The sequence below is a fragment of the Dama dama genome, chromosome 3 (genome assembly GCF_033118175.1).
Source record: "Dama dama isolate Ldn47 chromosome 3, ASM3311817v1, whole genome shotgun sequence".
Taxonomy (NCBI): Eukaryota; Metazoa; Chordata; class Mammalia; order Artiodactyla; family Cervidae; genus Dama; species Dama dama.
In genome coordinates, this window is record NC_083683.1 from 51,019,995 (window position 1) to 51,044,276 (window position 24,282).

A 24,282-nucleotide genomic window follows, 5' to 3' on the forward strand; every position below is an offset into this window, starting at 1 on the left:
TTTGATTAAAAGCAACTTTCCTTTCTATCAACATTTCCTTCTCCCTCCCTCTCCCTCTCCCGTACTGATTTTCGAGCAGGTAGCAGCCAGACTTGATTTGGTAACAGTAGCATTATTATAACCAGTAAATGTATTAATACATATAAAATATGTATTATTATACATGGTGCTTAATATTCCCCTTTTTATACAACTGCTTAGTGTTTAACACTGATAAACATACAGCAGACAATTAAATTCTGGTTGATGGATTTCACTAGAAAGTGGGATGGAACAAACCCACATGGAATCATCTGGTATACCATCACCACCAGCAAGGCTGTAACAATCAGACCAACCCAACCCCTGCTTGGTCTACTTTTAAACATTCTTAGGGAAAAGTCTATATATGGAACATGTTAAGTGTTTAACAATCTATACCACTGTCTTAATTATAGCAATGAATTCCCTGAATCTGATAGGATTCCCTCTATATCCATTTTCCACAGCTGGCCTCTCTACATTATTACAGGCTACTGGTCAGCTTTCTTTTTTAAAGCCCAACAACCTCAGCCCCATTACTCTGGCCTCAGGGTAAACAATGTTTATTTTGTTTGAATTCCCAAGTGTAAAAATGTTTCAGGCACTATACTGACCCAGGTTAAAAAAATCCTGAAAAACTCAAAGAGGATTACACTGGAAAGTGCAAGAAACCCAAAAACCACAAAGTAAACTTCCAATAGGTTTCAGTCTTGTACTCACTGGCACCAAAGGATGTCGCTGATACAACAATTCTAATCAAAACTATTTACTGCAGAAAGTAAATGAATATATTCATTTTTATTCATCCTTATTACAATATTATGAAAAGTGAGCCCTAGTACAAACTGAATAAAGTCCCCCAAGGAATAAAATCAATTATAGACGTACTGTGTACTTACACTCAGACTTTGAAATTCAGCACTTTAAGCTAATTTCTCTCTTGATATTTTCAGATTTAATTCAATAACCAAGTACTGCTTATTAGTAATATTAATGTACCATATGCTATCTCTGTCATCTTAATAATCTTCTTGGTTTTTTTTTTTTTTTTTACTAAAATGTCAGTCTAACTTCTGGAATCCTACCCAAGAGAATCTATGCAAAATTACAATGAACATATTCATTCTATAGACATAATAATTAGCCATGAACCCACACATGAATACCTATAGTTAATTTCTTGTATACATTATAATAATTTTACTTGAAATTATAAAATTTACATAATTTGGCTAATATAAACAGCTACTAGTTCAAGGCACTGTACAAAGTCCTTTAAATACATTTTCTCATTTTATCTTTACAAAGAGAGAAAATAGCTCAGGGAATCACCAACTTACTTAAGTTAGCACAAGTAAGCATCAGAGTAAAGATTTTAATTCAGTCATCCTAACATCAAAAAACCTTCCCAACAAGACTTTTCCACTGCTTTACACTGGAGAGGTATTTGAAAAACATTTGTGGTAACACAGTAAAAAATAAGATTAAGCCAGGGAAATATCTTTTCTATAAAGAGCTGTCAACACCACCAACACAAGGAAAGAGCGGAGGGCTCTAACGAGCCTCCTCCCTCAAAGAAAAATCAGTTTTAATGTTTTGTTTGTTTTTAAGACAGAATAATAGAAAAGACATTATGACTCCAATTTTTATATTAAGAAAAAGCAAACATAAAACTATTAAGTTACTGTGACTATTAAAAATTACACTTCAGTACTGTGAACTAACTGATTATTTCACCACAGTTTTAGTTTCAGAATTTAACAATACAAAAGTTCAGAAGAAATTTTTCTTTATGTGGCTTAAATAACTCCACTCTTGGGGGCTCATCAACAGACCCTGTGACTCATGTCCACAATGGTGGTTACAGAGGTGGGTATATAATCTCATCAGTGTTATTTGGTGGGATTTATAGGGCTAAGAAGTTACTCCAATGCTTTCTTTCTGTGGATGATGTGGCAAAAGGTAGGAAACCACCACTGCCCTCAGCTACAATGGGAGAGCTGGTGCAGCTGAGAGTCCCTTCCATAAGACCCGAGGGCAAGGCTGGCTCCTGGAACTAAAACCACCCCTGAGTCTTTCACTTCTTGTACCAGTAAATTCCCTTGATTATTCAGGCCATTTGATTAGACTTCCTGTCCCCTGTGACCAAAGATTCCTAATTAAAACAGAAAGTCAAAAGTCAAGAGACATAAAAAAACATATATATAATAAGAACATTCTCTATTCCTCCTCTAGTCTTCCCCCAGTACAGCCACAAAAGGGAATCCACTGTCATGAACACATTTTAAACCAGGCTGACCTTAGGATTGCCAGTGTGGGAGCAGATGACAGCACATTCCAACAGGCAGCACTGTCAGTGAACTTACAGCCTGTGAAGTTGACAAATCTTAACGCAGGAGTGCTCTATCATAATCCTCCCAGTCTCACTGAACTGGCAATTCAGTCCTTTTGGATCAACAAGTCCCTTAAGAGTCTGATGAAACCGCCATGAGGCACCATCTCATGCTGGTCAGAATGGCTGCCATCAAAAAGTCTACAAACAATAAATGCTGGAGAGGGTGTGGAGAAAAGGGAACCTTCTTACACTGTTGGTGGGAATGCAAACTAATACAGCCACTACGGTGAACAGTGTGGAGATTCCTTAAAAAACTGGAAATAGAACTGCCATACGACCCAGCAATCCCACTGCTGGGCATACACACCGAGGAAACCAGAATTGAAAGTGACACATGTACCCTGATATTCATCGCAGCACTGTTTACAATAGCCAGGACATGGAAGCAACCTAGATGCCAATCGGCAGACGAATGGCTAAGGAATCTGCGGTACCTATATACAACGGAATATTACTCAGTTATAAAAAAAAGAACACACTTGAGTCAGTTCTAATGAAGCAGATGAAACTGGAGCCTATTATACAGAGTGAAGCAAGCCAGAAAGAGAAACACCAATACAGTGTATTAACACATATATATGGAATTCAGAAAGACGGTAATGACAATCTTTTACGCAAGGCAGCAAAAGAGACACAGACATAAAGAACAGACTTTTGGACTCAGTGGGAGAAGGCGAGGGTGGGATGATTTGAGAGAATAGCCCTGAAACATATATAATACCGTATGTAAAATAGATGACCAGTGCAAGTTCAATGCATGAAATGGCACTCAAAGTCTGTGCTCTGGGACAACCCAAAGGGATGGGGTAGGGAGGCAGGTGGGAGCGGTTTCAGGATGGGGAGACACATGTATACCCATGGCTGATTCATGTTGATGTATGGCAAAACCCACAATATTGTAAAGTAATTCACCTCCAACTAAAATTTTAAAATTTTTTAAAAAAGAGTCTGATGAAAGTTATGGATTCCTTTCACCAGAGACCTGTAAATATGCAAATAAACTCTTTTCTCATACAGTTTAGGGGATCTAAGAGTCTTCCTACCCCCAAGCCCGCCCATGTCAATCTACTGACCCAAGTCAAGAACGCAGTTAGTAGCTTGAGCAATAGGGACAGAAATGGGGCAGCAAGCATCTTCCTGCTCAGTTTCTCAAAAAGTTCATCCTCAGAAATTCCCTGGTGACCCAGTGGTTAAGACTCTGCACTTCCATTGCAGAGGGCACAGGTTTGATCCCTGGTCAGAAAACCAAGATCTTACGTGTCACAGAGCATGGCCAAAAAAGAAGAAAAGAAAGGCCATCCTCTATGCCAGATACTCCCACAAACCTCTCCAAAGATGCTTCACAGATACTGTCCTTCCAAGAGCCTCTTGAAAACCCATCCACTTGCAAAGTCTTTCACTCACTCACCTTCTAATGGCTACAATAAAAATAAGGCAGGAATCATGAAGAACATTGGTGAAGGCAATGGCAACCCACTCCAGTACTCTTGCCTGGAAAGTCCCATGGACGGAAGAGCCTGGTGGGCTGCAGTCCATGGGGTCGCTAAGAGTCGGATATGACTGAGTGACTTCACTTTCACTTTTCACTTTCATGCACTGGAGAAGGAAATAGCAACCCACTCCAGTGTTCTTGCCTGGAGAATCCCAGGGACGGGGGAGCCTGGTGGGCTGCCGTCTATGGGGTCGCACAGAGCCGGACATGACTGAAGCGACTTAGCAGCAGCAGCATGAAGAACATGAACAGAAGTTTTTACTATTCTGTCATCAAAAATCAAGTATGATTTTTTACAGTCACTGGATTTCCCTGACCAATCAATTTTTAAGTTACAGGGAAAGCCTTATATAGCACTTATACTGGATTCAAGTATTTTGTGATTATTTCTATAAAACACAGGACAAAAAAAAAAAAAAAAACCCTTAGTATAATCTTCCTTTATATTCTATTCCTACAAGAAAATAAGCTTCCAAGTTATTTAAATATTTCTTTACAACACACTCTTCCAGGAGATTAAATGAAAGACAACATGTACTATGTCTGAATCTCTCTTATTTAAACTGCAGCAATGAATTACACCAAAAAGTGCATCTATAATCGTCTCTAATAAAAACAGAAAGCAGGTAAATTCAATCACTCTTTTATATTTGAGGAGAGAGATTTGTAGAAAAATAAAATGCTTTATTCCAGGTTGTCATGAGCAGATAATATTAAGAAAGTGGTGCTTTTAAAAGTTCAGAATGTGGGCCTTTCCTGATGGTCCAGTGGTTAAGAGTCCACACTTCCACTATAAGGGGCACAGGTTTGATCCCTAGTCAGGGAATTAAGATCCCATATGCTACATGTTCTGGCCAAAGTAAAAAAAAACAAAAACAAAAAATGAATGCACAGATGGACAAGGTGACTCCTATGTACAATAAATTCATTTAGACGTCAAAAAGTTACAGAGCAATTTGTCACCATATTTTATTATCCAAATAATCCCTTACTACTTGTGGACAAATAAAGTCACAGATTATGGATTTTCTACATGTGTTTACAAAATATTAATACATACATTTCTATTCCAGTAGCAGATTAAAGGTCAGCAGTCACATCAGCTTTTTTCAAAGGCATGTGAAACACTGTAACCTTAGATATTGTATAAAATTTTAAATTCTGAAGGGAATCTTTCTCAATCTCTTTTCAGCTTCACATGTGAAAGCTTAATAAAATGAATGACAAGGACACACATGAGTGTCATCAGAAGTCTGATAATAAACCTTATAAACCTTAATAGTCTGCCTATTCACAGCATTCATCACTTTTCTAAAACAATTAAAATGTGAACCTGATGTCTTCTAGGTTCTGTCCCAACAGGGTTAGGGCTGTCTTGCCTGTGTGTTCACCTTAGCTAATTTCCCTCACCAAACGCAGGTGAAGAACCCTCTTTCCATCATATGCAGCCTCTGCCATTTCCAAAGACAGTCAGCCTGGCCCAAGGAGATTCAGGATGAGGCTGTGGAGACGGCCTGGGAGGAAGCAGGCCTGAGAGCAAGTGCCTGGACTAAGCCCAATGCAGGAGCCAGGAGGCAGGCCACCTGTCAGAGGATGTGGTGGCCCAGGAACGTGAAGGCAGACAAGCAGGCTGGCTCAGAAATGCCATCAGCATCAGGAAGGAAAGGGGAAAGCTCGGAGTGGTTCTCTCCTTTTTAGATTTTCAGCACATTTTCAAATACTGGAAATTTTGACCAGGGACTTTTCTTAAACGTGTGCATGTACAAGGCTGAGAAAATATCCACTTTCCATATCGAAGAACAGGGAAAGAAGGGCTCCAGCCCCAGCTAACACACTCTCAGCTGAGCACTAGCTCAGCTCAGCTACCCCGATGCTCCGCTTGGCCCCTTCTCAGCCCTGGGAACTGCTTTTGAATAGAATTGTTTACAGCCAGGCACAGACTCCTACCAGGGCCCAGAAGGTGATGTGCCCACATTCCAGTACACACTTGATCTTTCTCAGGTGCTGGGCTGAAGTCACATTTCCTATCTCTTATTGCTGGAAACTGTATCCCACTCTTACTCACAGTCAGCACGCGTGACTAATGCAATGGAGTGAAAAGAAATACATTTTGATGGAAAACTGCCAAGATTTAAGGTACCACTGGTAAAACAGCTCAAGAAAGGGACAGAGATACAGCTGGTGTTACCAAATCTGGGGACACGAGCAGGCCTATGGGGGCCTGGCAAGGGGCAGGGGGCAGCACACAGGAGGAAGGACTTCACTTCCCACGAATGGGAGAAACGAGGAGACGCTGATGAGACTAAGACAGGACTGAACAGTTCGAGAGACTGGCGTTCCAGGCACGTTTCCGAGAGGAACTTAGGCAACTAGGGATGATCAAAGACTGAAACGAAACATAAGCACGAGGTTGACACCGCACTGATACTAAAAGTTCCGTTATAAAATCCTGCTTGCCTGGAGGCAGAATTGGTTCCAGACTGCTGAGTGGCTGAGCCAGGAGGTGGGAATCAAGGGGGTGGGAGCAGGGGTGGGTTGCAGCGGGGGGAGGGCGGGGGGGGGAGGGGTGCTTGGTATGCTGTGAAGGTTGGAATCCAGCGGAATCTAACAGCCTGGTTTAATCCGAGCAGTGCAGATGACTAACAGTGGAAACCAGACTCAAGAAATCATGAGTCACCCTTAAGAGGAACCAGCGTCAGTGTCAATAACTTCTCTGGGAACTTGGAACACATGTGCTAGAACAAATATTTTGGAACTGAATATCTTGCACCAACATTGAATCACTCCTTCATTTTGGATAGATCACTATAAATGTCCTTGTTTTCAGAGCTCTTCAATTACCAAATGAGGCTAATAATATCTGTTTAGATATTTTTACCAGTTAAAAAAAAGTCAATAACACCTGACCTTTTGGAAAAATGAATTATTATTATACTTGAACTTCTTACCCTGGAGAAAAGTGCCCACAGTCCACTCTGGACTGTAAAATTCTTAGTGGGCTAAAGCTCAGAATGAACATGCTGTTTGTTTTCAAACCACAGCAGGGCAATTAAAATCTGAATTTCTATAAAATGAGATATGAGTTCATTTTCCTCACACATTCTCTCCCAACTTAAAGAAAACATTCGCTAATTTCCTATTACAGGCAAGGCATTGTATGAGCTTCTAAAAAGATTACAAAAGTACAAAAATAACAAAGATCAAAAAATACTTGACCTTAAAGACAGAATCAAAAGGCTAAGTATTGTTAGTTTGCTCTTTATCAGAGATGTAATATGTTAAGACTTAAATCAAAATATTTTTCCAGATATTCTTACAGCTAAAATATACTAAACTTCATCCACAACATGGATGAACTTCAAAAAGTACTATGCTAAGTGAAAGAAAAATACACAGAAGACTAAATTCTCTATGACTTCATTTATATGGAGTTTAAGAACAGGTGAAACCAATTTATGTAGTATATATCCTTAAGTGTTTGCCTGGATTGTGGGAGGGGGTGGTGACAGCTTGAATTGAAAGGGTGATAAAAATGTCCTCTGTCTTATTTTGGGTGGGTGGTTATACAATTGTCAAGACTTACCAAACTGAACATTTAACTGCATCTTACAGGATGTGAAATATGCCTTTTACATGCTAAAAAAAAAAATTCTACTTAACTAAGTAAACATTACCAGGAGTGGAGGGTTCAGATAAAAAGCATGGCAAAGGGTTAATGGCATCTCTAGATCTCAATGGCATTTATAAGAAAACAGTCTCCGTCTGTAAGGAACTAGTTGTAATGGATATGACAATAAGTTTAACAATACAACCATACTGCCTACTAGATTTCAGTCACGTATGAAAGATTCTAACACAGAAAAACAACAGGATGTTTTAAGAGTAAATGGAAACAATTTGCATCTGTTTCTTTCTGCCCTATCAACCGAAAACACAAAAGTAGTTTTAATTTGCATCTTCCCTACTACTCCAGGAACACAGTTGGTAAAGAATCTGCCTGCAATGCAGGAGACCTGGGTTCGATTCCTGGATCAGTAAGATACCCTGGAGAGGGAAATGGCAACCCACTCCAGTATTCTTGCCTGGAGAATTCCAAGGACATTCCTGGCAGGCTACAGCCCATGGCGTAGCAAGAGTCAGACACAACTTAGCGACTAAACCACCACCACATACTACTCTAATACCAGGGTGCTCTGGCTATTCACAGGGAAGGAATTCTAGAGAATGTTTCTTTTTTATATTTATTTTAGCTTCAATATTTTTTCTATTGATGTGTAATTGGCTTACAATGCTGCATTAATTTCTGCTGTACACCAAAGTGATTTTTTTATATTCCTTTCCATGGTTTAACGTAAGGATACTGAATGTATTTCTCTGTGCTATACAGTAGGACCTTATTTATTAGAAAGTGTTACAGGAGACCTCCTGCAGTGCAGGAAATCCAGGTTCAATCCCTGGTTTGGGAAGATTCCTTGGAGAATGGCAACCCACTCAATTATTCCCACCTGGGAAATTCCATGGACAGAGTAGCCTGGCGGGCTGCAGTTCATGGGGTCACAAGTGTTGGACCCAATTTAGTGACTAAACTGACACCACCAACACACTAGTTATAGGATTTGTCAAGGGGAGAAATTCTTGAATATGTATCTCAGAGGCTCTGTGAGGCTTTTCCACCCTCACACAAATTCTGATTCATGCCTCAGGGGCTTGGTTATGACTCCCAGCTAACACTGGTCACTTCCAAACAGGAATGAGTCACACCCCTCAGCTGGTGGGGCAGGAAGACAAGTTTCTGGCTGAGAATCTAGAAAAGAGGAAAGGGTGGGGCACGGGGAACAAGAGGTACGTGCCCCACCTCCCCATCCGTCCTCCTCCTCTGGAAGCTCAAGGAAAATACACAGAATTGCTTGGGCCATACCTCACTTTCTCCTTCAACTTCCATCAGAACACTAGGTTAAACTGAGCCACAAAGAAAGAGAAAAAGGAACTGCAAGTGACCCACTAAGTTTTTGCTCCTTTCCAATCCAGTGCTTGGGCTTCCCTGGTGGCTCAGCTGGTGAAGAATCCGCCTGCAATGTGGGAGACCTGGGTTTGATCCCTGGGTTGGGAAGATCCCCTGGAGAAGGGAAAGGCTACCCACCCCAGTTTTCTGTCCTGGAGAATTCCATGGACTGTGTAATCCATGTGGTCACAAAGAGTCGGACGTGACTGAGTGACTTTCCCTTTCACCTGACTTCCCTGGTGGCTCAGACGATAAAGAATCTGCCTGCAATGTGGGAGACCCGGGTTCAGTCCCTGAATTGGGAAGATAACCTGGAGAAGGAAATGGCAACCCACTCTAGTATTCTTGCCTGGAAAATCCCATGGATGGAGAAGCCTGGAGGGCTACAGTCCATGGGGGTCGCAAAGAGTCGGAGACAACTCAGTGGCTAACACTTCCACTTTCAATCCAGAGCTGACGTTTTAGCCAATCTACCAAGGGGTACAGAGATACAGGCCCCCTGGCACAGCAGCAATGCCACTTGCTCGCCTTTGCAAGGTGTATTAACAGCTACTGAAATCAACACCAACAAAGCTGCCATATGGAGGATCCCCCCAGTAAAACTGGAGTTGTGAGCCTGAAACCACGTGTGGTGTTGTACACATTAATCTAATGTACATCTTGAACCTTCTCGAAGACGTGCCTTTTAAAGACTGTAGTCTAAGGTCATGCTATTTTAAGAATTATGAGAACAGCAGCTGCACTTGTCAGCCATCCCCCAGGGAGGGCCCTGTCCTCTGACCGGGCTTCGGACATGCCCCACTTCTGTTCTTGGCTGTGCTGTCCTGGTTCTGCCTCTTTTTTCACAACCTTTAAATATAAATTTGCTGGTAACTAGTAAATTTGCTGGTGACTGGGTGGCATGTCTGTCTTCCCTGCCAGCGGGCCTACTCATCAAGGGCAGAGGCTGATTCTTCTGTCTTGTATACTGAATTCCTAGTGCCCAGCACAACGCCTGGCACAGAGAGTGTGCGGAATAGACATTAGGTAAATAAATGGATTTCCATGTGTGTGTTGGGGGGGTAGTATTTGATTATTTATTAGACTATAAGCTCCATCAGAGATGGGATCTTCTCTACCTGGTTCTGTGCCCTCAGACCTTAAACAGCACATGACCTATAGAAGGTCTTCAGAAAATATTTACCGAATTAATAAAAATTGTGAGATGAGATCAAGCCAGCTCAGAGCTAAATGAAATCTCTGCACATGACTTTTTAAAAAAGCAACAAACCTGATCTGATCTATGAAGGCCCCTGCTAGCAATACCATGATCAGCTTTCAAAGGGATTTTTGTGTACGTGCCAAATAAGTTAGTCAAGATTGTGATTGAACTCTTCCAAATAAGCGTTTTGAAGTACAAAACAAGCCACTAGCCACAGCTGAGGCAACTGTAAGCCTCAAGAAAACCATGATTACCCCATTGCTCAAAAGCCATTTGCTGTGTTGCTCACCATTAAGGGCAGATGGCAAGGCATGTTAGAAATGTTCCCGTCTCCTCTGTGACTTGGAAGCTGCAATATGCCCGTTATAGAAGCATGTACCCAGTGAGCACCAAACTCTATCTAAATTTAAATGGAGGCAGGAAATATGAGCCAGCCAGGCATCTTGTGGATGGAGCACAGGCTAAAATCCAGGGGACAAGAAACACAGTTCTAAGTGCAGTAACTGAAGGATGTAACTCTGGCTTTTATTGAAAAGTCTCCTCTAGGGAAGACTTACGTATAATGCAAACAACAGTAAACTCTATTTGGGGATCAAAGAAGCCTTCCTCCCTTTCCTTTGCTCTCGCCTACCCAAAAGGAATGGAATGTCTAACTTTTCTTAGGTCTGATGCTGCTGGAGGGGGACCTGGCAGTGTTCCATTTCTAACAAACAGATATAGGCTGACTGATTCCCAAATGTCAAGCTTATAAAACGAGAAACCTTATTTCATATACCTATTTTGCAAATTATATATGGTCTATTTCCTTATTTTATATCACTAAATTTAAAGCAATTCAAACCAGAAGGGTAACAATTTCTTTACGTGTTCATGTTTTGTCATTTTGAGCTGTGTCACATCCATCTCTTTTAACAGGTTTTTTTATTTGACTTCAAACTTTTCAATAAAACTCAACTAACAGAAATTTTAGTCTTGTGGGAAAATTAAACATTTCAGAATTTTCCCATTAAAAATAACTGATCATTCATATGATAAGTAAAATTACATATTTCTTTAAAACTACCTATCTTATTACATTGTTATTTTATTAAAAGTTCACATGATCAATATCAACAATTACTTTTTAGGCCTTGATGAAAGATACTTTAAAAAATCTTAAATTTGTTAGATTAAGAGACGCTATTTCTTACACATTTTCTTTAGTGTAAAGCTTATCAAAGTATCACTTAAATTTCATTATGAATTTTTATCCTATATTCTCCTACCTTTCTTACTAAAATTATATATATTCATGATATAATTCTACTGTGAAATGCATCTACTGGAAAATCCAACTTAGGTTATGCTAGTCACTTGTATTTCTTCCGGTGGCTCAGTACTAATGAATCAGCCTGCAATGTGGGAGACCCAGGATCGATGATCCCTGGGTTGGGAAGGTCCCCTGAAGAAGGGAATGGTAACCCACTCCAGTCTTCCTGCCTCATGGACAGAGGAACCTGGAGGGCTACGTACAGTCCATGGGGTCACAGAGAGTCAGACACAACTGACAAGACTAACGCACTTTTTATATTTCTCCATTTTCAATTGTTTTACAATGAACGCCACTATTATTTATTGGCCTATTATGTGCCTGGAACTGTCCCTCATCCTTTGATATGTCAGTTTTAAACTTTATAAAAATCTTATAAAGTATATATCATTACCCCTTCTGTATTATCATCTCTACTCATTTTTCTGATCTGGAAACCAAGGCTCCACAGTTACACGAGCCTATCCAAGGGTCGATCTGTATCCAACATCCCACCTTTCCAATTATACCATACCACTCTTCAATAATCAATATCTTTCATTCACTGCCTAAGATCAAGATTGTATTGATCACCTACTTTGTGTCAGGCATTATGCTGTTCACTGAGATAATGGCTCTCAAGATGCCCTTAGTTTAATGAAAAAGACAAAAACAACAATGAGCTGTATAAATGGAAGAATAGTAAAATCTCTAATAAAAAGCAAAAGAGATACACCTGAGTTAAAACACAGGAAAAAAACAGCTATCCACAATGCTAACATTAGTTCCTAATTATGGAGGGCTTTACTCTATTAGACATCACAATCCTGCAAAGTAAGCTTTTTAAAATTATGTCATTTTTGACATAATCACCCTTGAATAGGTTCTAATATTAACTCCATTTTACAGAGGAGAAAGTTACATTAATCACTCAAGATCACCCAGCTAGTGAATTTATAGGTTAGAATTTGAACTTCTATCTAAGGTTAAGTAGTGGTGGCCTCCATCTCTGCAGACCCAGGCTAAGGGCCTGATGAAAATACTGGGACAGGGGCAAGACAACAGACCCTGAGGAGAATGACCGGCCACTGAGGAGCAGGAGGAGCTGGTGTGGGATAAATTAAAAGGACCACAAACCAGCAGAATGGCCCATTTCTCCCTCATCACAGACATTCGCAGGTCCACAGCCTTGGCCAAGGTCAGGCTATCTGTAAAAGACGGTGGAAATAATCTTTCAACACAGGTAAGAGTCATCCTCTTTTACCTCCAACATAAGTACCTCTAATGAAAGTGAAGTTTTCATCTGCAAATCCAAGCCACAAGTAAAGACCACTTTCACCTGATCCCTAACATCTACACTTATGCAGGGCTTGGTTGGTGGTTAGGGATCCTGGGGCCTCGTCTCTCCTCCTCTCTGGATCAAAGAAGATGTCGATTCCCAAGGCATCCTCCAACCCTGCAAGAGTGGGTTTAAGTATGCCGGGCCAACAAAGGCCGAGAAGGTCCTCTCTCAGAGACCCAGGGATAATCTCCGAAGATATTAAGAGAATGTGGGGCCAAGACCAACAGTGCCTGCAAACACAACGGTCAGAAATTGGGAAAGGGCTGGTAGGAAGAATGTCCAAGAGGTTTTTTTTTTAATGTTGTGTTAGGCCTTCTTTGTTGCACTCAGGCTCTCTCTAGTTGCCATGAACAGGGACTACTCTTCATTGTGGTGCATGGGCTTCCCACTGTGGTGCCTTCTCTTGTTGCCGAACACAGGCTCAAATGCATTTGAGCTTTAGTATTTGCAGCATATGGGTTCAGAAGTTGTGGCACATGGGCTAAGTTGCTCCAAGGCATGTGAAATCTTCCCACACCAGGGACTGAACCCATGTTCCTTGCATTGCAAGGCAAATTCTTAACCACTGGACCATCAGGGAAGCCCTCACAGAAGTTATTAACATCAGGTCCATAATCGTTCCTTCATTGCCTTGTGACTGCCCTTTCTCCATGGAACGCTGAACTCGCTGAAATCCTCCAGGATCCACCATTCAGTAGAGACAAAGGGATCATGGAGAATACTGAGCACCGATAATCTCATCATCAATCATTCCCTCCTCAGTCCTCCGGTGATATTCCAAAAGCTCAATTTGTAATAAAAGCTATTCACCTCTTACTTAAAAGTCTCCTTCCTCTCTTCCTGTACATACAATTACATGGTGACACACGGGGGGCTGACGGCAATTGGGAGAATGGGAAAAGCCACAGGTGCTCCTGTGATTGATGAAAATACAATCTTACATTTATGAGTCATTTATCGGGAGCCCACGAAGTGTCCGCTGTTGGAAGCTTTTGCTAAGATTCCCTGAAAGAGATTCCCCCTGAAATAGGTTTCCTGGAATCTGAAGAACATTATCATCCTGTCTGAAGATCGGTAAGAATATAGGAAAACACACAGTAATTACCTCTTTGCAGAAACCACATGCTATCCTTCAACTCTTTTATCTTTAAGTACATGTGTCTGCAGCACAGCCACGGTCGTGATCTCCCTTAACCTGACACTTCGCGGGCAGTTTCTGCACGCATGATGCGACAGAGCAGCACAAACCAGACAGCGGGGAAGGACTTAGGGCTCTCCGAGGTGAAGAGGAGCGGTTCCTACGGCTGCTGTTAAGTGAAAGAATTCACTATGATGGTGATATTGTAACTGCCACTCAGGCAGGATGAGTGAAAAGGCCCCATACCCAGCCCTTTTGGGGCTTCCCAGGTGGCACGAGCGGTAAAGAACCCCCATGCCAATGGAGGAGACATAAGAGACGTGGGGTAGATCCCCGGGAGGAGGGTATGGCAATCCACTCCAGTATTCTTGCCTGGAGAATCCCATGGACAGATGGCCTGGCTGGCTGCAATCCGCAGAGTCACAAACAGTTGGACACGACTGAAGCCTCTTCTTAGCAACCCCACAAGGCCGAAAACACAGGTGGTGAAGTCAAGAAACTTGCTCCAGGTGATAGATTCTAGGGGGCCAAAGCCAACCGCTAATTCAGGTCTTCCATCTACAGGCCTGTCTTCCCTCCTCACAGCTCTGTATTAGCACAGGCTTCATAGGCTCTTTCTTCCCTCTGCTTTAAACTGTCCTCTTTAGGGAGTAACTCACCCCCAGTGAATCCAAGAGGCTCTGTCTTTAAAATCTTCTACTTTCCCTAAGGAACATCTATGATCAGTGAGCTTACATTCTTTCTTCACTATCTGTATCGCTTAGAAACAAAAGTGGGTTTGATTTGTTGATTTTTGTTTTTTTGCTTGTTGGCTTTAGAAAAATAAAAGTAGCTTATGTTTAACACAGATTGAGCATTCAGGGCTTGTTTAATAAATAACAGTAGAAGGAAATAAAAATACAACAAATGACTGCAATTGTTTAAAATCATAATATAAATTATAACAAAACATTTATAATAATGTTAAGGGTTTACATGTGGGGAGGTTGTATTATTTTTGTTTTAAATTTAGTGGGGAATAACTTTTATTAGAAACCGCACAAATCAGAAAAAAGTAAAAATAAAAACTTGTCTTAGTTTATGTCTGTGTGATGCCACAAGAAAAATCTCACCATCATCTTGTCTGTGCCAAGCCAAAGATTATTTTTCAAACATCTAGATAGAATGTCTGAAGAAATCATAAAAAAATAAATTATGTAAATACAATGTTAGTTTATGTAAAACAAGCTTTATAAACAAACCTATAATTTGCATAATTGTACTTTGTGAAAGAACATCTATTTACATGACTTTGACCTCTGGCTCAAGTTCTGCCAAAGTTAAAATCAAAATTATAGAAAAGAGAATTTTAATGACTAATATCCTTTTTTCCCCCAATTTCAAGTATTTGTATTTTCAAATAATGTAGGAGACAGTAGAGTTTCAATGTTCTAGATTGAAAGCATTAAATATAAAAGCAACATCTGGACTTCACAAACGAATACATTTTCTTCCATTTGTACTTTTGGCTGCTGAACAACTTACTGTAGCAAGTTCTTTCAATTAATATTCAGACATGTAGCCAGGGCAGTAATAAGTACCATGGCAGAGAAAGTTGCCTATTAACCCTTCAACTTGTCTTCTGTGTAAACATTCCATCTGATTTGGGGCTGAATAGTGTTTGGATTGCTCTTTGGCACATGTCCAAAATATTCTATTGTTGACATTTTCATCAAGCAGTCTTTTTAAACTGGCTACTTCTTAAGATGGGTGCTAAATAATTTTAGTTGCATTTTAAAAAGCAAGACAAAATTAAAGGAAAAGCAGTAATGACATAAAACAATGACTACACTATATTAAAATCTCACAACCTCTATATTTACATATGAGTTAATAATCAGTCAAGAAGTACATTTCCTTGGTTGAAGGTGACTGTAAATATATTTTTCTGTTCTAAAACTAGTGATTTTTGCATAGACCCAAACCCTGAGTGATCTGTATCAAAAGCAGATCAACCAGCTGATAACTTGTAACAAAAAGGCTTCAAATTACAATCTAAAATGTCAGCTCTTAACAAATGTTTGGGACTCTGTGAAAAGCATTATGATATTTAGGCTGTAGGGTACAAAGGAAATAAGATGGCACTTCTCCCTCTAAGAATACACAGTTTGTTAAAATGTGCTAAAGTAACTGGAATGCAAAACACAAAGTGATGTGTATGATAGAAGAAAACCCAAAGAATTGGCTAGAGTGGAAACTTCTATAAAATACAATGATTTTAATCTAACTTGCTACAAATAACACCGAGAGGTCAAGACCATCCTTTAACTAAACACTAGACTGGGACTTCCCTGGTGGTCCAGTGGTCAGGACTCCATGCTTTCACTGCAGAAGGAATGGGTTGGATCCCTGGTCAGAGACCTCAGATCTCACATGCTACTTAGTGTGGCCAAAAATTATAAATAAAGCTAGACTGTGGCGTTCTTAACAATATATTATAATCTTCCTCCAAGAATGTCAGAATTTAAATAGCATCTCTGAGGGTAATCTTTACGGAAGTCTAAATTTCTTGGTTTCTAAAAGAAAGGAAAAAAAAAAAACACATGGCAATCAACATATGTGATTGTTGCAACCTCTTGAGAAAAAAATAGGGGTAGGGTATGTGTGTGTAGAACTCTTTCCCTCTTTTAGTGCTGTTTGTGTCAGATCCAAAGAACAATGAGACAGCTAAGAGGAGACTGGGGAATCTTTTGGAAAGCAATTATCTGACTTGAGAGTTAGAACATGGAAGATACATTGTGACTGTGGATTTAAAACTGAAAATAACAAAAAGTTTATGCAACAGGGTAAGACTGACTATGCTCAAAGAGGATTTTAAGAATAGTTTGCTTTTTAGCAGTCATACCCCTGGTAGGGAATACACACACACATACATGCACACCATATACATAAGAGCCCCTTGTCAGAGCAAATAAGGCAAGGACAGCATTGAGGATGATTTGCTGAGAAATCAGGCAACATTTAGGAATGCTCAGAACCCTCCACTATTTTAGCCCCATCCCCTCACCTATCTGGCCATTCCTTGAGGGCCAGCACTGCCTCTGTAGAGCCAGCCTGGATCCTCCTAAGCAAGGTTACATATTTTGTCCTTGGTGCCACCGTGACCCTGGTACACATCTTGATCACAGTCTAGCATTAATCACAGATGACTGCAATTATCTATTCACAATATCCACCTCCTTCCCAGATAGTGAGGAACCGGAAGGTCAGGGACCACAGAACCTAGCAGAGAGCCTGGAAGAATATGTACAATCAGCACTTTTATGATAGATGACTGGGGGCATCTCCAAGTGCCAAAGAAAAGAACTGCACAAGGGCCATAAAAACCACTAACCATTATGCTTATTATTCACTTAATTAAATTTACTTAACTTACATAAATTTATTTAATTAATTCTTTTAATTATTCAGAGTAATTCATTTCTTCTTCCTTTCAACAATGATTTACTTGGTTTCCACTAAAGATATCAAGCATCATTCCAGGCACTGAACGTGACCCAGTCATGTCCGACTCTTAGACCCCATGAGTCATACAGTCCATGGAATTCTCCAGGCCAGAATATTGGAGTGGGTAGCCGTTCTCTTCTCCAGGGGATCTTCCCAACCCAGGGATCGACCCAAGAGGGGAACGAACCTCCTGCATTGCAGGAGGATTCTTTACCAGCTGAGCCACCAGGGAAGCCCAAGAATATTGGAGTGGGTAGCCTATCCATTCTCCAAGGGATCTTTCCGACCGGGGTCTCCTGCATTGCAGGCGAATTCTTTAGCAGCTGAGCTACCAGGGGACTAGCTTAGAACAGAAAACACACAAAACACCACAGAAAGTTTATTACATTTTAGAGGAGGGTGAGGAAGAGAGAATTTTCTTAAATTACAGGAATGGAATGTCTGTAACATTTGGGATATTTTACATGACATAGTCCCAGCGCTCAGGAAATTTACATTATAGTTGGTGGAATTAATTAATGCAAAGATAATGAACAACAAAAATACAAGGTGAGTGCTAATTGTGTGGAATAGAAAAATTAGGGATGTGAGCATCCACTGGTGGGCACTTTGGGCTTAGAGAGATCAACAATAGCTTTCTGGGATTGTAATGGGTTTGGAAGGGGAGGGAGCTACTGAGAAAGAGAATGAGAGTCTGGTATTGCTGGGAAGGGGAATGGTCTGAGCTACAGCAGAAGAGAAAAGTGCAAGGCTTGCAGAACAATGCAAAATTCTCCTCTCCTGCACATCTGTTCTCCTCCTCCTGCCATTAATTTCCACCTCATCTCTCAGCTCACCTAGGACTCCTCTCTGTTTGCCGGAAGCCTTCAGTCTCCAAGACCTTTTAGGTGCTGCCTCTCTCACAAGCTCTCAGCTCCACTTCTACTCCCATGACCACCACTGGCCATTTCTGAACCTGACCACCAGAAAGGCTTACCTCGACCATCTCCCCTTCTCCAACCCATTCCCAATGCACTGCCAGGAGACCTTTCCAAAAGCAAATTTGATTCTATCACTCCTTTCCTAATCACCTTTCATGAGCTCCAGATCACCTACAGCTGGGGTCCCCAACCCCCGGGCTACAGACCATCCCTTGCATTACTGCCTGAGTTCTGCCTCCTGTCAGATCAGCAGCAACACTAGATTCTCAAAGGAGCATGAACCCTATTGTGGTGAACTACGCATGCAAGGGATCCAGGCTGCATTCTTCTTACGAGAATCATCCTAACTATCATCCCCCACCCCATCCATGGAAAACCTGTCTCCCTCGAAACCAGTCCCTGATGCCAGCTGGGGACCACTGACCTACAGGGTAAAATCCAAAACCCTTAAAATGTTTGGAGCATTCTTCATGGTGCCACATTTTCCTGCCTTCCCAGACTCGTCATTGCTCTCCTCCACCACAGGCAATACTTGGAACTCCAGACTTTCTGCCTGCTTGCTTCTTCAACACCTGGCTCACCAATCTCTGTGCAGCCGTCTCCCATCCTCCTCCATGGTTGTGGATGTACTTCCGTAACAGCACTTACTGCAAATCGCTGGTTCCGTGGAACTCACTCTCTACGGCCAGGACATGCACCTTACTCTCCCCACAACAAGCTCAGCACTTAATCCTACAACTAGCACAGGTTTGCTTAACTAATGGTGACAAAGCAAAACTGGTACAAGAATCAGATTTGCAAGTGATTAAAGGTAAAGTCTGTAGTGAGGGGACAGAGATAGTGCAGAAGATATGCCCATATAAAAATGCAACAGTAAAAGGAAAGCTGACAAAGACACTTGAGAGGCAGAGCTGGACTACTGCCTCTCAGAGGTAACAGGCCTCTTCCCACCCATCCTCCATTCCAGTGATAGGACTATTAACTGTGGGCTCAGAGAGTAAACTCTAGCATAGGCAGTCTGGAATCCAAAGCAGTCAAAACATGTCACCAGCCATTTCAGTAAATGAAGTTGTTACTGCCATAAACTCATCAAACACTGTAGCCACCCCATGATGAACTCTGAAGGGCATTCAGGATGGAGGAAAAATAGGATAGTGGTCCTAGATAAGAGTTAAGATGAATATCAAAGGAATGATTTCAATAAGCCCAGATTCTTGCATTCTCCTATACAAAGAAACGCCCTAAAACCTCTAACTTGAAATGTCTGGTTTTTGTGATTAGCAGTCATCTTTTGATGTTCTTGTTTTTTCTTGTTTCTTGCTTTTCGTGTTTTTTTTAAGCAAGAAAACTCCTATATATCCTGGGTCCTCCCTTGCCTCTTTGAAACAGTCCCTCAAAGCTACCTGAGAGGCTGTCATCCCAGGCTATCGTCCTCAGTAAGCTCCCAAACAAAACATAATTCTCAACTTTCAGGTCATGGTTTTTTTTCCAGTTGACCCAACCAACCACCTAAACAAAAACCTTTTGTCTGAACCACCTGAAGTGTTCCTGATAACCCTTCCTTTTGGAGAACACTTTTCATCCCTCAGCTAAGTTTGAACACTGGAAATGCAAGAAACAAAACAGCATACTAAATATCTACATTCTGACTATAACAGACATTTGTATCACTTTCTACAGCAACAGGAAGAGATGTTAATTCAATTTGCTGATTAATGAGGTGGCAGGATGTGGGGGTAGTGCTTCTGGAGGCAAGGCAGCTAAGGACCTTCTGCACACCAGACACACGGAACCTACCTCGACTGTGATCTCCATCGGCACCAGTGCAATAAAGGCCATGAGCCAGATACCTCCTGCCATCACTGCCTGGATGTAACATCTGTGGTTCGTTGTTAGAAATAACTAAGAAAATAAGTGCTATTTCAACAATGCTCCCATGCCATTAGGCTCTTTCACAGACCTCTGGAGATTATTTCATGCTAAACAAGGAAGCAAGCCTTACACTTAAAGCGGGGCAGAGCAAATCCCAGTCTACTAGAAGGCACACTTCTGTTTAAGTATATAAAACATTTCTATGATGTAATCAGGGGCCACATCTAGTTTAAATAGTTTTTTCTTTTTGTCTCTTGCCAATTAATTGATGATAGAGGTTTTACCCAGGAAATTGCATCAAAATAACTCTTCTGCTCTGAGTTACAAAGTTAATAGCTATAGAGAAGTTTCATAGAAACCTTCAGTAACTTGAGTGGGTTTTAAATTATTACACAACTCTCAGTAGTGACAAGTGCTGGGAGAAATATATCAATAGGTTTAGCAGAGCCCTACATTACGAAACTAGAGGTAGAGCACCAGAGTCTTCTCTCCCATAGTTGGCAATTATAATTATTTCATAAAAGGTTATATACCACTAGCCTACTTCTGGTAAGCTCTAAAAAAGCTTATTTTACAATGACAAACTTTCCACTGGTATGCTAAACACCTCCTGATATAAAATCACTGCAACCCACATTAAATTTGTGTAACAACTCCAAATTGTTAAAACCTGGTATTTGTTGACTGACACAAAATATATTGACTTGACCCCTGTATACACTAAAGTATTAATATCAGTAGACTCTGAAGGGTGGAATTAAAGAAGAATAGACATATTTATTTTCTTAAATATATCTACACTGCCTGACTTGATACAACCATCAGGTAAATACAGACTAACCCAAGTTAGGTTTTTTTACCCCCCCTAAAGTGAAATCTCCTGATGGCATGGTTAATAAAGCTCAGTCTTGCTTACTTTAATTTTTATTTGTGAAGGAGGAGATCCAAGCTCAACCCCTGGTTCCAGAAGATCCCCTGGCAAAGGAAATGCCAACCCACTCGAGTATTCTTGCCTGGAGAATCCCATGGACAGAGAAGCCCGGTGGGCTACAGTTCACCAGGTCGCAAGAGTCAGACACAACTTGGTGACTAAACAATCAGTATTAGTATACTGAGGAAGCTGGGTCAAGCTGGAGGAGTAGAGGGATATGTGCTCATCTTCTCCTGCCTGAGCACCAAATCACAACTAGCTGTTGAACAACCATTGACAGGAAGACACCGGAACCCACCAAAAAAAAAGAAAAGACACCCCACATCCAAGGACAAAGGAGAAGACACAACTAAATGGTAGGAGAGGCACAATCACGATAAAGTCAAATCCTGTATCTGCAGGTGGGCAACCCACAAGCTGGAGAACAATAAGACCAAAGAAGATGTCACACTGTTGTGAAGGTTCTAGGCCCCACATCAGGCTCTCCAGCTTGGCGATCCAGCCAAGAGACTGGGAATCCCCAGGGAATCTGACTTTGAAGGCCTGCAGGATTTGATTACAGGACCTCCACAGGACTGCAGGAAACAGGATTTACTACCACAGCCTGCTAAACAGTAGTATAATAACACCCTGACAGCTGGAGTGACCAGGTGGAAGGGCGTCAATCTACACAGGTCTTGCAAGTCAGAAAACCTGGGTTTGAATCTTAATAAGCTGTGTGAGAAGTTAGGCAAATCAACCTGTGAGCTTCAGTTTTCTCTCCCATCAAAATGAACACTACTATTTGTCCCCTCCATATGGATGAATACCTAGTGAATTATTCTCAAGTAAATGAAAGTATGGAGTATATAATACCTTCTATTCAATTTGTCTCTGGATTTAAATGAGCAGTGCCTACAACAGCTAAGATATGGAAAGAGAATAATTATCTGTCCACAGGTGAATGAAGAGAGATGATGTGATATGTATAGGTATACACACATGCATATAATATGGGATATTAAGCCATGAGAAAGAAGGAAATCCATGTCATTTGCAACAACACAGATGGAACTTGAAGGCATTAAGTGAAATAAGACAGAAAGAGAAGACTGTGTAACTTATATCTGAAATATTTTAAAAAGGTGAACTCACAGAAACACTAAAATGTGGGGGAGACTGGGGAGATGTTAGTCAAGGATACACTTCCAATTATAAAATGAGTAAGTTCCAGGTATCTAAGCACAGTGCTTGGAGTCAATAACACTGTATCTTTGAGATTAGACCCTAAATGTTCTCACCACAAAAAAGGCATGGTAATTAAGTGACATGCTGGAGGTGTTAGCTGTGGTGGTGATCATCTTGCAATAAATAAATGTGTCAAACATGTTTTACCTTAAACTTACACATTGTTAAATGTCAATTATATCTCAATAGAGTTGAAAACACAGAAAAATAAATACATGAGCAGTACCCAAAACGTGAACGAAAAACCACACCTAACTCCTAAAATTACTACTAAAGTTATTACAGAAGAATATATTAGATAAGAGTGTTAGTACATAAGCAGGAACTGTTACGTTATTGAAACTGATTTGGCGTCCAGGAAACTGAGTCGGAGTCTGCCTGGTAATTTAATTGCCAGTCTTCCGGATGGGCTCTATCTGTCATCATTAGCTGACAGTGTTCTCTTTAGGGACCTGACTTTCCACTCCTCCAACTGCTTTCCCCTTCCTCATTTCCTCCCACCCCTTTCGGTTAACTCTTAAATAGCTCTCCCTCAGCTCCGTGCACCACTTCTAAAGCATTTTTAACCAGAAATAGGGCACGCAGGGCTTCCCCCCGAGTTCCGGGGCCCCCTGGACCGGTAGGAAATGCCCAGCGGTCTACCCTGCCTCAGGGCTTCCTCCGCCGCATCACTTCCCCTGTCAGCGCCGCCGATAGAAAAAGGATCCCGGCCCACGCCCAGCGGACTCAAATCAGTCCCGGGCCGCCCCACCCAGCCCCAGCCCTCCGTACCAGGGCCGGGCGTCTGCCTTCACCTAGAGATGGCCTCAGGCGGGTCACACCCCTGCTCTCCTTACCAGGGCGCGCTCCTTGAACCCCGCCCTCGGGCTGGCAGCCCGCGCTGGCTCCCCGGAATCCCCCGTGCCAGTTCGAGCCGGAGAAAATGACCCAAACTTGTTGTCCTAAGTCAAGGCTTCCACGCGCGGGGGCTTCCCTGTATCTACGATGCCCGATCAGGGCCCTCGTCCCTCGCCCGTCCCGAAACTGACGCGGAGACCCGCGCCTCCCCGTCCTTTCCCGGGGCCGCCCGCTCGCCAGCTCGCCCGCCGCGAGCTGAGCCGGGAGGCGGCTGGAAGCGACCGCATTGCGGCCGCAGGCGGGCGGCGCGGGCTTCCTTCTCCCGGTCCCTCCGCCCCCGACCTGCCGAGGGTGGGTGCAGCGCCCACGCGCAGTCCCCTAGTCCTTGCTGCGTGGGCTGAGGATTTCGGGGACGGGCGCCCGGCCCCGCGCCGCCCTCCTACCCACCCCGGCCCCGGGGAAACTCCTCGCTCACCGATATACCCATCCTCTTCGTCGTCCTCCTCCAGCTCCATTTCTAGCAGAACGTCCCTGGTCATCATGGGCATGTCTCCCCCCGCAGCTGGGAACTTGGCGCAAAGTTGGGGGCTCCTTGGAGTCCGGAACTTCGGCTCTCTAACGGGGCGGGCGCCCGGGCAGGGACGGCAGGGCGCGTCTCACTCCCGGCGCAGGGGCCGCTGTGCTCAGCCCGCGCTCGGTGAATCCGGACCCGAGTGGTGCGCCCAAGACAACCTCTGGCCGCCGGAGCCGGGCCGGGCCGGGCCACTGAGCATGCCCAGTGAGCGCCGGGGATCGCTGCGGAATGATTGAACTGCCGCGGCTTTATGAGCTCCCAGAAGGAAGTCAGGCGGAGAGAGGAGGGAGTCGCTGGTGCTCGCGCGGTGCCCGCCAGTGAACTCGCCGAAGGGGGAGGCGAGAGCGTGAACTCCGAACGAGGCAGCTCTCTGTTTCAAGTTCATATATGGGCACGTCCTGGGCCCGCTTTCTTTGATATCTACTACGCGAGAGGGGAGAGACGCTGCTGCTGCAGCTCCCAGGAAAGACCCTTTAGGCGAGCGAGTCTGGATGGTGTTTAAAGGCGAAGTGGAGCCCATGGCGGATCGTAAAGTACCAATTCCTCTGACTCCAAG

General features: G+C 42.5%; 1 protein-coding gene across 2 annotated transcripts in view; it reads right to left on the reverse strand.

The window, feature by feature from the left end:
• Positions 1-23,876, reverse strand: part of ANO6 (anoctamin 6) — a 230,339-nt gene extending 206,463 nt beyond the window's left edge. Inside the window, exon 1 of one of the 2 annotated variants that reach the window (XM_061129479.1) lies at positions 23,628-23,876. In XM_061129479.1, the coding sequence (XP_060985462.1) occupies positions 23,628-23,700 (73 nt within the window). In that variant the 5' untranslated portion in view covers positions 23,701-23,876. The remainder of the gene's footprint in view (positions 1-23,627) is intronic. The other variant, XM_061129487.1, reaches the window with a different exon arrangement.
• Between the last annotated feature and the right edge of the window lie 406 nt (positions 23,877-24,282).